The sequence below is a fragment of the Cricetulus griseus genome (assembly GCF_003668045.3).
Source record: "Cricetulus griseus strain 17A/GY chromosome 1 unlocalized genomic scaffold, alternate assembly CriGri-PICRH-1.0 chr1_0, whole genome shotgun sequence".
In the NCBI taxonomy this organism is placed as follows: domain Eukaryota; kingdom Metazoa; phylum Chordata; class Mammalia; order Rodentia; family Cricetidae; genus Cricetulus; species Cricetulus griseus.
The window spans coordinates 97,780,158-97,797,854 of record NW_023276806.1 but is presented as its reverse complement, the minus strand read 5'-3'; the positions used below and the strand labels follow the sequence as shown (position 1 = coordinate 97,797,854).

Below are 17,697 nucleotides of genomic sequence, written 5' to 3'. Positions count from 1 at the left end.
ATCATCACCACCACCATCATCACCACCATCATCATCACCACCACCACCACCACCACCACCACCACCATCATCACCACCATCCTTGTTAAGTGAACAAACTGACAAAATTGACTAGGGATTCCAAATAATTCTACAACATGGAAGAGTTAGAGCTAGGAGAGAGAATTTGGGGCCAGCCTGGGCTACACAGTGAATTCTAGGTAAGCCTGGTAAGATCCTCCCAACCCCTACCTCTACCTAAAGGAGAGTGGGGAGGTACTAATTTTAAATGCATCTTCTAAGATGAGAAGTGGAGTTAAAACCCTTGATTATCTAGGGTGGTCACTGCACTTTCCTCACTGTGCTAAGGGGATTTTAATCTGTCACATATGATGAAATTATACTTCAGATGGGCTATTGACTTTTACTGTCTCCCTGGCTGGGAAAATGTCATGTTGGTGTAATGGAAATGTTCATAGACTCAGCAGAGTAATGAAAATCTGAAAAGAAAAAAAAAACAAAAACAAAAATTCTGTTCACAGGTTAGCTTGACACTTGTGGGTTGTATTTGCACTGTTTATTATTATGATTATTATTAATTATTATTATTATTGGAGAGCCAGTCTTACTACATGGCTCAGGCTGTCCTCAGACCTACAGTGATCTTCCTGCTTCATCCTCTGAGTGCTGGGAGTACAGATGTGCAGATGTAAGCCGCAGGCCCTGATAAGCTTCTGGACCTCACAGTTCCCACATGGATACTGATAGATCTGCAGATGCTAAATGGCCTACAGTCAGGAGCTCTCCACGCCAGTGTTGTAGGACATTTACCTAAGCTATCACAGAGTCATAGTTTTAAATCAGAATGTAATAGAACTTTGTGTGCCCCCCGGAGGAACTTACCCCCCTCCGAAAGTGTAAGCAAGGCACTTGAGATGACACAGATTACAATTAATTAATTGTAGTGCCAGCACTAAGATCCAGGACCAGGTTTATCATCAGACTTTAAATTTATCTTTCATTTCAGAGGAAACATGTGCAACTTTACCCCTTGATTTTATTCCCAAGTTTCAAGGAATCCCTCCATCTGCTAAAAGCCAAGAAGCTATATGGATTGTGTTATAAAATATAAACAATTAGCCAGGCAGTGGTGGCACACACCTTTAGTCACAGCACTTGGGAGCTGCAGGCAGTTGGATCTCTGTGAGTTCAAGACCAGCCTGGTCTACAAGAGCTAGTTCCAGGACAGGCCCCAAAGCACACAGAGAAACCCTGTCTCAAAAAACCAACTCTCTCTCTCTCTCTCTCTCTCTCTCTCTCTCTCTCTCTCTCTCTCTCTCTCTCTAACAGAGGAGTATACCTGAAATAAAGAAGTTAAATTTCATAGTCACACATCATGCAAAGTTTGAGGCATTGATAAGATTTTGTTAAAGAAGAGTTTTCCATGCATGCACAAAGGTTTAAAAAGTCACACTATTAGTGGATATAAAAAATAAAATGTATTAAAAGGTGCTCCCATTACTTTTGCCTGCAATCAAAACAAAATTATCTTCCTGAATCATTACCATAGGTAAGAAAGCCGCTTTAGGAGTCACACCAACCTACCTTGGAGTTCAGCTTCTGGTGGGCTGCCGATCCCATGGTTCCACAAGATGGCAGTGTCATACACAAACGTGAGCCGGAGTTCTGACTTCAAGTCGAAATGCTGCCAGCCTCCCACTCCCACAGGGGAATGGAACACATAGGAAACATAGAGAGGAACTCGGAGGGTCACGTAGGACTGCACTAGGTTTAGGACCTAAAACAATGAAATTATCCACATCAGTGTTAACCAAACCAGCCCAATTTTGCAGAAACCATCTCTTTTCACTTCCCTGAAGAATGTGTGCCATCAATGAAGAAGGTAAATGTGTTCACAGCACTGTGTTTTCCTCACTTCACTTACATTGTTACCACTGTCATAGGCAGCAGAGATGTGCACCAACATTCCTTAAAATAAACCGTTTTTCAGCAAAGTCAGTCCTTTTTACTTAACAGCAGATGTATCAAGGTACAGGTCACATACCACAATATTCAACCATTTAAGTGGAAAAGTCAATAGTTTTTTGATGTGTCCAAGGAGTCATGTAACCACCACCGCAATCAACTTAAGAACCTCTCATTACTTCCATGGGAATCTAGCACCCTGGAGAAGTCACCCTCCTCATGGTCTGGTGACTACTCATCATCCATACCCTGCATTTGCCTCTTCAGAACATGTAGAAATAGATCTTGTCAGGGCCTTTTTTCAATGCGTTTCTGCCTTTTATTAAGGAATAACTGCCTGCTACATAGATATATTCCATTTTATTGATCCTCATCAGAGGAATGGTGTGAGTTTGGGACTATTGTGAAAAATGTGTCTATGAATTGTTTTTTTAATCATATAGAGGAAGTTTGGATGGACATGAAGATGTAAAAACAAACATTTAGCAACGACATGGTACAGTTATGATATTTCAAAACAGTTAAATGAACTGTCTTTGATTTTTATATTTTTTTCTTCTCGTATTCAACAACGGGGTAAGGGAGGTCAAGAGGATAAATTAATACATATCAAGTATCTACCAATTTTCAGACAATATGTTGGTTATTAATGAGTTGTTTAGTATGTTCATTCTCATAATTGTATGTATGCAAGGTATGGATGGATGGATGATGGATAGAAAGTAAAGAGGTAGGAAAGTGAAGACTCAGAGAAATTAGACAAGTTTTTTGACAGAATTTTGAAAACATTTTATTTTATATGCATGCCTGTTTTAGCTGCATGTATGTATGTGTACCACATGGTGTATGCCTGATACTCACAGATGTCAGAAGAAAGCATCAAATAACCTGGAACTTGAGCTACCATGTGGGTACTGTGAACTAAACCCTGCGGTGCAGCCCGTGCTCATAACCACCGAGCCATCTCTCCATCTCTCCATCTCTCCATCCCTCCTATCTCTCCATCCCTCCATCCCCCCTTCACCAGAAGTCTCAGAACCTCCTGAGTGGCCTGTGAAAATTGGAACCTAGATTCTAGCCGGTGTTGATCTCTCCTACACTTTACAATGCAGAACAGTCCGAAGAACCCTAACAGAAATTACTGCATTTTACTCTCCAAGTGCTCCAAGGACCACTACAGCAATCACATCCCCTCTCTGTGCAAGAGGAAATGGTCAGCTGACTCTTCTAGGACTATCCAATCAACACAAGGACTAGACACGAATTTCAGTCATGAGAACTGCACTATGATATGACACACTATCATGAAGTTAGGAGCAAAGTCCTCCAATCACATACTTCAATCCAAATCAATAATGAAAACACATAACGAGAAAGAACCACCCACCAGATGAGCAACTTGATTGGTTCGAACCTGTGGGAAGCAGACACACCCTACTCCCTGGTAAGTCAGTGCCTTGTAACTTGAATGCTTTGAGATGCATTTTCCAAGAGCAGTCATAATTATTACCACTGAGCAGTGAGTTCTGAAGGGCAGTTAACACTCTGGCTATCTGGGAAGGTGACTTGGTCACTTAATATGCCACTGGTGATTAAGATTCCTCTCTCATTCTGCAACTTTAATAATCCATCAGCTAAAATGTTAGGCTTTAGGCATGGACTTCCAATTTAAAAATGTAGCTTTGTGTTTGCCAATATTGACATACTTTCCACCAGATGTTACGTGGAGCACCATTCAGGAGGGAATTTTAGCATTTACTCTCAATAAGATAATTAGAATATAGCTTTCTGCATTATTCTCATTTGATTTTATTTAACTTACTATGTAGCCTAGTGGCAATCCTCCTGCCTCAGCCTCCTGAGTGCTGTGATAACAGGTGTGAGTCTCCACACCTGGCTTTATGTTGTTTCATTCTCAATGTGGTGATTTCTGGACATAGGACCTACCCTTGTTTAATACATTTGCTTTCTTATGTAGGGCCAGGTTTTCTTGGCTATTTAGAATCTCTGCCTGGAAGGGACAGGAGATAAAAATGGAACCTACTTCAGTCATTCAGTCACCTGCCTTTTTTTTCAACTGAAAACTGCAATGCAACCATTAATTTCCGATGCCACTTTTCCAAGCATTCAATTTCTTTTAACCTTTACCTCAGGACCTTTAAAGGTATAAATCATCAACTGAGGTCCAATTAGTGAACTGGCATTTCCCTTACTGACATTTAAAGTTAATTAACATAGGCAAACAGTAATTTTAAGATTATATTTAAAGAGAGCAAATATCCTGGACAAAGTAACACATTGTCAAATTTATATTATGCTACCGAAGATAGTTTGCCTAAGGGCACAAGGCAGGGGGCTACTCTGTGTGTGAGATGGGAAGGGGCTGGGATGAATAGCATTATAGCATTATACATACAGAGACTTGTCACTCTGTCTCCATTTAGAAGGCTTGTTAGCCTCACATAGCTGATGGCTACCATGCTGGACAGCACAGCTCTAGATTCTCATACTTAGTAGTCACACATAGCGGATGGAAATCACACTGGGAAGCACAAATATAGATTCCCATATCCAAGGCCTTTTAATTAGGCCATATGTATTAGAAACAAAAACTATTTAAAAATTGTTTGCCAGCATATGTATATGGCCCTTTAATGCATAATATGTAGTTTGTATTTAGCTGAAAGAGTTATTAGAATTCTTGTTCAGAGTTATCACTGGTGGGGAACTGCTCCCATTGTGATGTGTTGGATTACATGACCAGCTACTTGTACCTAAGAAGTTGAGAGAGTCAGGACTCCAGTCTTGAACAACAGCCAGTAAAACTGAGAAAAATGCCTTTCACTTTTCAAAGAACTTGTTTAAGAAAAAAAAATCACCAAAACTTCCAATTGTTGAACAAAATTAAGTTTAACTTCTGCCAAGTGTTTCTCATTGAGTGTTTAAACAACCTTAATTAAAACAAACACAAACAAAAACAGAAAACAGGACATGCATAGAGATAGAGCTGAATTATTTATTATTTGTTATCTGCCTTTGTTTTTTTTAGGTTAATGACTAGGGATTATTTTAGAGCTGAATAAAATTGAAGAACTTTAAAATTCTTTTTCTTAACAGGCAAAATTCTTAGCCTTTAATGAGTATGACCCAACCTATATAATTCTCCTTTGCTGTCAGAATAAGCTTTAGCAGGGTGAAGGCAGGAATACACTAGGAAAACTAGCTGTCTGAGTGACGTAAGAAAGATGGAGATGCAATTCCACTCTCTGGGGAAGACAAAAGACATTCCTGTGGGTGAAAAGAGATTACAAACAGGCCCACAGAGACACTCTGAAACATGAAGAAGCAAGCCAAGCCAACAGAGACCCAACTGACTACAGTGCAGTCTTGTGGCTGTGTCCTATTTCGTTTATGTCAACTGATCCAGTGTCTGGAGCAATCAGAAAGAAGACAGTGATTTTATAATGACTGCACAAGCTCTGGAAGAGATAAGGGTGTGTGATCTGTGAGGAGAAAGTTGAGGTAGTGCTTTTCTTTTCTTTCTCTTTTCCTTTCCATGTGGCAAAGACAGACTGAGGAAGAAGTACCCAATGGACTACCACGTGTCTCTGGAGACACACAACTGGAATGCATCTGAACCAAAATGAACTAAATGTCAAGTGTGCATTTGTTTGATTACGGTATCCAGGTTCTTTCCACCACTTCACACCGCTTTTACGTTGATGCTTTAACATGGGCCTTCACTTAATTCACTCTATTTACTGACTCGTCTGATTGTTTGAGACAGCAAGTTTTAACAGCTGCTTCCCACTAGCTTCCAGACATCATGAGAGGCTCCCAATTTAGCATCAGCAGTGGCTGAGATATCTGAGTTCCATAGCTCTGCTGTAGGAGTAAACTGATGGTCAGTTACCATAAACTTTCCCCTTGAGCCTTTCGAAATATACCTTCAGGGACTGCCAACTCAATAATTTAAAAATTATAACCTAAGTGGAGACTTGTTACTTACTGTTTTAGAAGTGTTCTTTTGATGGTGTGGGAGGAGGATTTTGTATCTCTCTTGTACATTAATATGTAATGTGACAGATTTTGATACCATCCATCAGCTGTCCCTCTGTGATTAATCACTAACAAGACCAACATAATAGTTGAGATTAGGAAACTATTGACAGAACCAAGCAGCTGGTTTGTCCCAGGAGCAAGGCTCAGATGTTGGAATGTGTACCTGACCGTCTGTCCCAATGGTGCCTCCACAGTCCGCCAGGAGCTCTGACATGTCATAGTAGCTGACAAACTCCCAGAGACAGGCTTCCAGATTCAGGTTTCTGTAGAAGCGCAAGGTACTGGAACCCCTGACCGGCACACTGTACTGGTAAGGATAGGTCTCGCCAATGACCTCCGGGTTCTTCGTGGCATTAGTCAGGAAGCCATGGTGGGTCTTCACTTCATTGTAGTCCAGCAGGTTGGAGCATTTGTGGTTGCCAACTCTTGTACCATCAGGGCTGAGGGTCAGCTCAAAGTTGGACAGCTCTCTCGTGGAGATGATGGGCAGCATCCCTGCAGGAAAGCAGAGGAAAGCACCGCCTGCTCTCACTGCATTTTTATTTTAGTTTTAAAGAATGCTTTTTAAGTTGACAGACTTTCAGAACTGGGTAGAAAGAGTTGAGAGAAGCAGATGAACTTGAACGTCAACTTGCAAACTGAAGATTAAGGAAGTGAAACAAGCCAGGTTACAAGTAACCCAAGATACTCCCAAGGTCTCCTTTACCAGGATACCTACCGTCTATGTGTGGCATCGTGACGGTGAGTTTGATGAGGTTTGCGAAGTCTGGGTCCTCAGGACCAGTGTATCGCAATTTAGCTGAGAATGGCTCAGCTCCCACTACCCCAGGCACACGGGGCTGACAGAGACCTTGAAGAAAATGAGCACATTTATGCTAAAAGAAGATGACAGCAGGTAAAGAATGTTTTAGTGTAGGTGCTATTGTTTTTCTATATTTTAATGTTCCCTGTGATCTAAGACCTGACTGAAAATGTGCATCATAAGAAAGCAGAAAGACTTCGTGAAAGGCAACCACAGCATGCACTCAGGGACCTCTCAGCAGTTTTTAGTCAGACTTACTTATATAAGATGACCATTTAGGCCAGGGACATAGTCACAAAACTATTGCATAATGTGAACAGATAAGATAAAAATAGTTGAAATATAATACAATACAAAGCATAGTTAAATGAAGTGAATCTGACTGCTACCCTAGAACAAAATGATAAATCATGAAATATATATTATATGTTAGCTATAATAAACCTTACTTATTGGTGGATAAAATTAAAAGTGAGTGTGTGTTTAACGGTGCTAGAATTGATCCCAGCACTTTACTGCATTATAATTTCAAGTCCTAAATATACTTAAACAACAGCACAAAAAAGAATTTTGTATGAACTTGAACAGATGTGTATGCACACACACACACACACACACACACACACACACACACACACACACACACACACACATACACACATGTGCACTCAATCTCACAGGTGCCTGTGGAGGCCAGAGGCATCACATCCCTTGGAGTGGACCTACAGCTGTGAGCCACCTAACATTGGTGTTTGCAACTCAACTTGAGTCCTCTGGTACAGTCTCTTAACCACTGAGCTATCAACCCAGCTACCTAAAAATACTTCTTCAATCTGAGAGTAAACAAATTTTAAATAGAAATGTGCATGTACATTTAATTTAGGAATAAGAGCCTAAGTCAGAGGCAGAGTACTTGTCTAGCTAACATTCATAAGATCCTGGATTCCATTCTCAGCACTTCCAACAACAAACCCAAGGAGCTGGAGAGATGGCTCAGTGGTTAGGAGCACTGGCTGCTCTTGTGGAGGACCTGGGTTCAGTTCCCAGAACCCACATAGTGGCTCACAACCATCTGTAACTCTAGTTCCAGGGCATTTGATGCTCTCATCTGACTTCAGTGAGCACTGCATACACACTGCACACAGATACATACAGGCATACATACATACATTTAAAATAAAAATAGACAAAAAAAACAAAAACAAAAACAAAAAATAACAACCCACCAAATCCAAACCAAACCATAAACTATCTTTACTCAGAGTGAAGGATTAGTTTGTAAAGTGGGTTTCCTGTCAGCATTGTGTCTAGCCATATTCTACTAGGCACTTTTAACCATGTGTCACATGCTCCAGCTTCAAACCCAGACACCCTTCAGTGAGGAGGTAAGAATGTGTGCACATGGCTCTCCACCATACATCACCTGTATCCCATGCATGCAAAAGTCAGTGGGGCTCTTTACCTGGTATAGTACGCCCCTCCTGGCCAGATCTAACCCTTCCTCCTTATTCTCTCACAAGTTCCCCCGTATTTGGGCTTGTCACTCCCAGAGAGTTCATGATCCTTTGGGCTTCTTAGAGTCACTTCTCATGTTTTCAAGATTCACCTCAGCAGCTCCTCTATGTGGGACCAGACTCAGACTACCTGTGCCTTCAATTTCCCTATGGACCCCTGGAGGATGGGAGCCCTCCTTCATCATCATTACGAATACAAGGCTCTTTACCTAGTGCACCATAGGTGCTTGTGAAGACTATTGTAAAAATGGGTGCTCGTCTTAAGTAGAATTCTATGATACACATGGGCATTTGGAGGAGTTTATACACAGAAACGGGGTATATGCAATACTGCAGTGTTTCAGCAACTTTCACAGGGCAAATCTCTCACCTTCCTCTTTGCCGATGATGACAATGGGACTCATCAGTTCCAGGCCTTCGTTTCCATTGGTGTTTACTGCACGAGCTGCACACTGAACCCGGGAGCCAGGCTGAAAGTATATGGAGTCTAACGTGATTATTTTGGATGACGTGAAAAAGGTGTCGAAGTCTACCTCTCTCATAGGGCTGGTTACACCATCCGGGCCTGCAGGAGCACTAATCAGCCACCGGTATCGGGTCAAAGTGTCATTGATGCTCTCACTGGCACAAATAGAACCCGTTTTGTCATAGTCTGGATATTTGGGGTTGCAAGCCTAGGGGAAAAGCAAACAAAACAGATCTATGTTAGGACCACAGTAGAGAGTACTGTGGGCTTGATTCGTCTCAAGCTCCTTCAGTCAGGCTTCCACAGCGCCCCCACCCAATACATTTTGGTCATGCAACTTCAGCTGTAATCATTTTTCTGAGTTTTAAATTTCCAATAACTCATTGGATATCACCACACTAAGAAGTGTTAATCATATTGTCATCTCCTGAATCCCCAGAATCATTCTTACTCTTTCTTTCATGCTTCTGTCCCCTCTCTCTCTGCCCTACAAAAGGTATTGGAATCTACCTCTCTCATGAGGCTGGCCACACAATCAGGGCCAGCAGAAGTGCCAACTAGACATGCAGTGAGAGCCCAATCCTTCTCTTTCCTTTTTCGTATCCAGCAAGTGGATGACCTTGACTACTCTGCTATGTAACACTCCTTAAATCGATCCCTTCCTTACCGTTCCCATGGCTCCTCCCCATCTAATATAAGTTCTCCCTTTCCAACCCCAGATACACACTACTGCCCCACTAACATTCCAACAGGACCCTGTACTCATACAGCTCTTCTGCGTGAGAACACTTCCAGCTATCCAACAAATGAATTCCAAGTTGCCTAACATGACATTTAGAGGCATTTATAAGCAAATGCCAAATTATTCATGCCTTGTTAAAGCAATGAACATTCACCGTGTGCCTGTTATATGTGGAGTTTTTCATTAGGGCTGCTGTGACATAAAAATATACATCACTGTTTTTGTTCACAGGGAACTTGGAATTCAGTTACCAGAAGGCAAGCAGAACCTGTAATGAATTGCTTCCATTCTCCCAGGCAACCACCCTTTCCAGAATAATCTCTCCTTACCTGAATCTTAAACTGTCAAAAGTCTACCTGATCCCTACACCGGAGCTTCTGCTGTAGCTCTTACCCTTTGCCTCATATGAGAGCTACGGATCCCTAGTTTTTCCACCTGTCCTTATTTTTGAATTCCTTCTGTGCAGACTTCATGCTTTACTGATTTCCCTGATGGTGACAGATTCTTAAACCACAAACTGTACTCAGTTAATAGGGTTTTGTTTGTTGATTTGTGTTTTGTGAGAAGAAAAATCAGGCCTTCATTTAATTGTTGTTATTTTCTGTTGGTCATAGCTCAAAGCTTAAACCTTAAATTTCCCAAGGCAATACTTATTAAAGTTTATAAGTATTTTAAATAGTTATCTTATGGGGCTAGAAGGATGGCTCAGGGCTAAGAGCACTGCCTGTTCTTAGACCTGGGTTTAGTCCCCAGAACCTACATGGCAGTTCACAACTATATACAACTCCAGTTCCAGGGGGATCTGACGCTCTCTTCTTCCCTTTGTACCAGACACTCATACAAACATGCAGGCGTAGGGGAAGCTGTAGCCAGCCCCTAAGTAGGCGTGGCTACAGCTTCCCCTACAATTCTCCTTTTAGTCTAAAAGAGGATTAAGACTTAACAGTGTAAAGTATGGGGAAGTTGTAGCCACGCCTACTTAGGGGCTGGCTACAGCTTCCCCTACAGCAGGCAAACACTCATACATGTGAAACAAAAAGTAAACAAAATTTTTAAAAAATTGTCTTAAAATTCCCCCCCCCCCAATTTTCTATTTCCTACTTACTGTAATGCAGACAACGGGATAGCCAGACACAGGTCCCGTATCCTCCTTGGCTTTGGAAGTGTCATCATATATCAGCAATGACACAATGTGAGGGACAGAGGGAAATGTGACATCTGCCATGCTGTTGAATTCCTCTATATACACAATGGCCTTGGTTGCCTGGGAATAAAGGAGAGAGATCATTGATTTGTCAAATATCCAGGTTATTGGAACCTCTTCCCTTTATAACAATAATTGGATAAATCCTTGGATCTCTGGGATGAAATTGTCCTGCCCAGACCCCATGCTGAGTGACACGCCACACACAGCTTATTTCATGTGACCTTGGTACCTTGCTCATACTGAATGTTTACAGGGGAGGGACCTGAACCTTGGGTGGCTCATCCAAAGGCTTGCACTAGCCCATGAGATACTTAGGTTCTAAGATTTTCTCTTCAGTTGTGATGATACTAGATAAATCACTTGTGGGTTTATGAAGCTGAAGAAACATGAAACCCCGCCCCCCAAAAAAATCCATTAGTTGAGTGTGGGAGGAAGAAAAGTGATAGACACCTCAAGAGAAATGAGAGTTTCAAGGTCATGGGATTGTGTGGGCTGTGGTGATGCAGAGAGACCAGGGAGAAGCTAAGCTGTAGGTGGACAAAAAGGCCAGGATTACCTGGAACTCGGGGGAGAGAGAAGATGAGAGCTAGTCCAAAGGCAGCTCTTGACATTTTCTAGTCATGGAGGAAAATCACCTCTGCCGGTTTCCCTGGCTCTTGAACACCTTTCCTACCTCTGATAACTGATAGGACAGTTCCCAATCATCACCCTGGCACTTTCAATAGTGTTATATGCAATGGACACATCCCAAGTTGAAAATACTGTAATCTTCCTAACCTACTGAACATCATGGATCAGAAAAACAGTACTGCAGGGTGGCAGCTCGTGATTGTGGAATAAAAGATAAAAGTAAATTCAAAGTCAAAGAAATGTTAAGTTGAGTCACAGTCAACCAAAGATATCCATACTTTTAAGAGTCTTTAACACTGAAAGTGATGTTAGTGAATCTTTGTTCCTTTACTCAAAAGAATGTCATATGCTACTCCATAAAACAATGATTCACAAAAAAATCTATTCAATCAAGACTTTCTATACATAGATCTTGAGTTATCAATATGACTTAAAAATGATACCAGTGCAGCTGAAGAGATGACTAAGAGGGTAAGGCACTTGCTGCTAATCCCAGCACCCTTAATTTGATTGCCAGAACTTACATGGTGGAAGGAGAAAACTAACTCCTGTAAACTGTCCTCCGACCTCCATGCTTGCAGCATGGCATGTGCCCCTCCTCCCACCATGAATATAAAAAGTAATTAAAGTTAAAAAATTCTTAAAGGACAGCTATGTCACAGAATTACCATTTTATTGAATAATAAAAATACTTAAGAAAAACATTCCTCCATTTGACTTCTCATTGATAATGGACCAAATAACGAAAGCAATGTAAACATAGTATTTTTTTAAGTTGACCTTTTCCTTTTCCTATAATTTAAAAAATTATTTCCACTATAAAAAAACAAATTTCATAGAGATTACATCTATCTTGAAGAAAATCTGGTCAGTGATGTGATGGAGAAAACACATTTTTGACTATAAAAGTTTGAACATGTAGCTCTCAACCTCAAGTTCTAACCAAATCAGGGGAACAAGTGAGCACCTTGAAGGCCAGGAAAAAGTTTGGTGAGTAAATATGTCTGCTGTGATGAGTGTTGAATAAATGCCTCATCTTTGTGGCAGTCAATTCCAAGTTCAGTCCTGACATGGGAAGGTTGAGAGGGCTGATGGGACTACAACTTTGAGTTTCCACTAACACAATTTTCCAAAGACAGAGAGAAATTTCCAGGTCTTAATCAGAACAGAAATTTGGGTGGTTGAAAGGGACCATGCACATCCCCTTTCTTGTACAATGTTATTAGTTTTTTTTTTTTAAGATTGATTTATTTTTATAATTATGTGTATGAGTGCTTGCCTCCATGTATATATGTGTACTATGTGTGTGCAGTGCCCACAGAGGCCAGAAGAGGGCATAGGATTCCCCTGGAACTGAAGTTACAGATGGTTATGAGCCATCATGTTGGTGCTGGGGACTTCACCCAGGTCCTCTAAAATAGCAGCAAGTGGTTTTTACTGTTGAGCCATCCATCTCTCCAGCCCTGAGTCTTCTTTGTTGTGACTTCTTACATGCATTTATTCTAAAAAAAGGTTGACTGTGGACTTACAAACACATCGTCTCACTTACCTGTGTCTCTGCTACCATATTTTCATCTGGTTTTAGGTGAACAGTGAAGGCCTCTCTCATCTCTCTTACCCCATCAAAGATTACTTCAATTTCAACAATGTGCTGGGTTTCTCCTTCCTTAAACTCGATTTCTACAAATACAAAGTCACCGATTTAATCTTTTGCATATGAAACTAAGATCTTCTTGGACTGTGGTTTATGACAAGGACATTCTACATTGTGGGCCAGTACATCTGTGCATGCATGTGTGTGGTTACTTAAAGGGCATCTGCTATCTGTACTATATTGTTTTGTGTGTGTGTGTGTGTGTGTGTGTGTGTGTGTGTGTGTGTGTGCTCGAGCACGCATGAGCATGCACCTGTGCATGTGTGGAGGCCAGAGAAGGATACATAGTGCCATATTCTATCACTTTTCATTTTATTCCCTTGAGACAGAGTCTCTCACTGGACCTAGAAACCTTGGCTGGTGTTGATCCTCCCATCTCTGGCCTCTGCAGCGCTAGGGTTCCAGGCATGCGGAGCCAGGAGAGGAGCTTGGATTTGAACTGAGATCTCGTGATTGAATCATAAGCCGTGCCACCTGCGGAGGCATCTCCCCACTGTCGCCTCTAACATTTTCTACTATTCTATTTTTCTCTCTTCTATCCACAGGAAAGTTCTAATCATGACTTACTAAATAGATTAGTTGACCCACAGTTTGGAAACTGCCTAGTGACAAGATAGCGAATAGTTTTTATATCAGGCTATAAAAAACTCTGTTAGTCCACTGATTTCCTAAGCTAATGAAGCCCAATGACTATAAAGAGGACCATGGATAGGAATGACTGGATGATAGTTGGTTTAGGAAGATACTTAGTAAGGCTGGATTGAAATTGTTTTAAGTGCATTACTAGATTATATTTCCAAAGCACTTATTTTTGCTGTTCTTAGAAACTGACAAGTTGTTATAAGGGCAAAATTTTCTCCTTCACCTGTCCCCACTCAGCAAGGACTGCTATGCTGTCATGAGAATGCAATCTAACCACTAGGGCTACTTTGCTCTCACTTATTTTTAAGAAGTCAAAGCATTTAAGGTAGCCTCTCCACTATTGCTTAGATTCTTGGTTGGGGTCATTCTATGGGGCGTCTGGCAGTGGAACTGGTATTTATCCCTAGTATACAAATAGACTTTGGGAGCCCATTCCACATAGAGGGATACTGTCTCAGATAGATACACAGGGGAGGGTCTAGGCCCTGCCCCAAATCATGTGACAGACTTTGATGATTCCTCATGGAAGACATCACCTTCCCTGGGGAGTGCATGGGGGGGTTGTTGGGGGACATGGGAGGATGGGAGGAAGAGGGAACTGGGATTGGTATGTAAAATAAGATTTTTTTAAATTTAAGTAAAGATTTATAAAAAAAGACATTAAAACATTAAGATGGTTAGGTTTTATTGACATCTGAGCAGCAGACCTTACTGCAGAAAGTAGATGAGCTGATGTGTGGGTGTTATTCTCCCTGTGGAGAAACTGCTTCTAAAGAGAAATAGGAAGAAAGACAAACACCTCATTCTAAATAGTAGAGACAGCACTATTTCCTGATATGTTTGCAGTCACTCAGTTATTAATTCTTTACATCAGGAAAGTGCATTTCTGATGTACTTCCCACCCACTTTTGTACTTCAAAAATTTTTATCAATTATAATGAAAAAATAAAAATCAGCTATTAATAAACACAATTAAAATTTTCGTTCCAATTCTGGATACACCCCATGCCTTATCATTAGCTTTGGTATGCTCTTTGTGTTCAACAGTCTTAGATTTTTTTTAGCCCCCAAGAGAAACAGAGGAAGATGAGAATAGTTAATTATTTCTAGCCTACCAATTGGCTTTTACATTTTTAAAAGCAAATTTGGGTGTATTTATGCTATGCTATTTTATAAAATAATTTGTCTTGTGTGGCTTTTAAAAATTACCTTTTTAACACTAAAAATATTGGGGAATTTCATAGGAAAACACAGATACTTGAATTGTTTTTGGCCTTCCTTCAAGGTAACTGCCAGCTAAAGGCATCTGTGGGCTTTTCTCCACAAGGGACTTTTGGGTTGACCAACATTCCTGTGTCTCGGTTTTCCCTGGCTTCACTCCTGTCACCAGACTTCACTCTGTTTTTACATTAAAGTTTTTACCGCCACCCCCCCCCCCCAGGTATACAAAGCAAACTTACATCTAAGAAGTTGAAAAATAATTTATTGTAAACATTTCAATGGTTGTTTCTTGATGTGCATTTTCCTCATGAGATTTAAGTCTCTCATCACATTTCCCTTTCTCTGTCATTTCATTTCATAGAGTAAGAGTTCAACTTTTATGGCAATGTTTTTCCTATTTGATTGGGCATGACCCCAATTTAGATAAGAAAATGAATAATTAAAACATGCTTCAGAGAAAACAATCTGTCAAATTTTATTACAAACAGTAAGATAGTGCTTAGAGATTACTTCACACCCAGGTGGATTTAGTGTTGTTTAACTTTATTTGTTTTTGTTTGTTTGTTTGTTTGTTAGTTCACTATTTTTTTATAATTTTTCTCTGTTCACTAAAAGATTAATTTTATTTCTAAGATAAGCAATTTCTGTTAAAAGGTTTATGGTGATATTTAGATAGTTTTTCTTTCATGTAAAATCTGTTCATTATGGGAAAGACTGACTTGAAATTTTGTAATTTGGTAGAAAAAACTGTTTTATTTTCATGGCTTTTGAATTACATATGATGTGCTTCCAAGTCTGGGAATAACACTGACTGTTTATGCAAGGGAAATTAAGCTCATTGTAGAAGGTGTTATGTTGCTATTACTTATTAGGTTTGTTACTGATTCGATAACACCCATCAGTCACTTTTGACGTTTTCTTAGTGAGTCAGAAAATCAAGGTGACAGCCCAGAATGTTGTGATGAAAGAAGGTAAGAGGTAGAAAAGCAGGAAAATTCCTTGATAAGCAGAATTTATGTCTATGATTATGCTGTTAGCAAATAATGCAGAAAGGGGGGAGCATCTAGTTGTTTTACTATGTCTTGAAAGTAAATGATGGCATGATCCCCAAGCTTGCACAGGGATGAAATGACAGGTGTCCAGAGAGGGTCCTACACCCCCACAGAACTAGGGTTGCTGTGGCTGGTATTTTATTATCTTCTCACTATTCCCTGATAGCATAAAGTTTTCTAACTTTAATGTTTTTTTTTTTCAACATACAAGAGGCTTTATTGCAGTTGTTTAACAAGCTAACCCCATGTTAGCTCGGGCTTTTCATCTATCTACCATGGCGATGGCTAGAAAAGACACTGTGAAGCCACTTCATAGAGATCTTATAGGGCAGCGTAAGGGGAGTGTCTAGGGGTATGCACAGGCTCAGGGTTGGTGTGCCTCCAGGCTTGGAGGGTTCGCCCTTTGTTGATTGGTCAACTGGTTGTTATGGCCTATAGGCCCTCCCAGGGCGGTTGCTATGCTCTGCGCATCATTGCTGTGCACTTGTCCATAAAGCACACCCATAGCCGTAAAACATAGCACCACCAGCTAACTTCTGATTGGTTCCTTGCCATGAGGCAGGCATCTGATCTCCTAGTGACTAAGACAAGGTCAGGCACTAACTTTAATGTCTGAATGAAGAAACTGTTCAGCATGGTTAGCACACACTTTCAAATTCACAGAAAATATACACTATAACGCCTGACCACTGAACTGAAGTAAAACTCAGTCATTGGGCTCAAAATGCACACAGCAATTCTAAAAATTTCCCTCAGAGAAAATTGGAGGGGGAATTCTGCTCTTTGTATTTCTAGAGGTAGTTTTAAAGCTCACTCATTTTCAGTTGTTTTTCCTTTCCTCAGATTCCCACCTCTAACAGTGCAGTCACAATCCTGCTGGTGACAGACTGGAGATCCATACCTTCTGACATAGGGTGATAATCCTCTCCAGAGGTGGCCGAGCCATCCTTGGTGTGGACTCTCACAATGGAAACCTTAGAAGTGTCTCCTTGGCGGACCACTGGAATTCTGACAACAACTGACTCTCCTGGTTCGCTGGGTTCGGTGACACTAAATTTGGTTTCTCCAAATTTGATAACAGCTTCTAAGAGTGTGGAAAACACAGACAAATTAAGTTGCTGGCACAGGGTGGTGGGGCTGGACATTTTTCTCCATTCCTGCTTCTTTCCACATGGGGGACTGTTATTATTGCTACACTCTTGGCATCTCTCTGTTGCCTCAACATTAGTGTGAGTGCAGAAGGAGAAGCTGGTAAGTGGAGCCTAGATCCTTCTTGGGAAACAGTGAGCCCACAGAAGGCATGTCTGCTGAGGTGTCTCTTTGTCCCATAGATCTTACAAGAGCAGGCACTGAGAAAGCATGGAATTGGGAACCACTGGCCTAGGATTGGATAGACACAAACACATACATATAGGGAGAAGGCAGGTATGAAGGCTTGTGCTTCAGTATGCAGGCATAAGCCACAGCCTCCCCAATGAGCTTTGTCAGTTTTTAAATTTTGCAGTGCTGGCTTGCCGGTTTGGCTAGTCTTAGCTAGCCAGCCAGCTTGCCCCAGAGATCCTGCCTCTGCCTCCTGAATGAAGCTGCAGGTCATTGGCAGGCTTCCACGACTGCCCATTGTTGATGTGGGTGCTGGGGACCTAAACTCTTATCCACATGCCTGTCTGCATCTCGCCAGCCCCTAAATTCACCAGTTTTGGGGCTCTGTCTTGTTCCCCACCTGTTTTCTTATGTCTCAGT

The 17,697-nt window shown here is 41.1% G+C and overlaps 1 protein-coding gene across 1 annotated transcript in view; it reads right to left on the bottom strand.

Moving 5' to 3' along the window:
- Nucleotides 1–17,697, bottom strand: part of Frem2 (FRAS1 related extracellular matrix 2) — a 132,331-nt gene that overhangs the window by 9,737 nt on the left and 104,897 nt on the right. The window contains exons 11-17 of the mRNA XM_027394954.2: nucleotides 16,859–17,041; nucleotides 12,938–13,068; nucleotides 10,657–10,815; nucleotides 8,714–9,017; nucleotides 6,746–6,877; nucleotides 6,191–6,522; nucleotides 1,585–1,777 (exon numbers count right to left, since the gene is read on the bottom strand). Of these exons, the coding sequence (XP_027250755.1) occupies nucleotides 1,585–1,777; nucleotides 6,191–6,522; nucleotides 6,746–6,877; nucleotides 8,714–9,017; nucleotides 10,657–10,815; nucleotides 12,938–13,068; nucleotides 16,859–17,041 (1,434 nt within the window). The remainder of the gene's footprint in view (nucleotides 1–1,584; nucleotides 1,778–6,190; nucleotides 6,523–6,745; nucleotides 6,878–8,713; nucleotides 9,018–10,656; nucleotides 10,816–12,937; nucleotides 13,069–16,858; nucleotides 17,042–17,697) is intronic.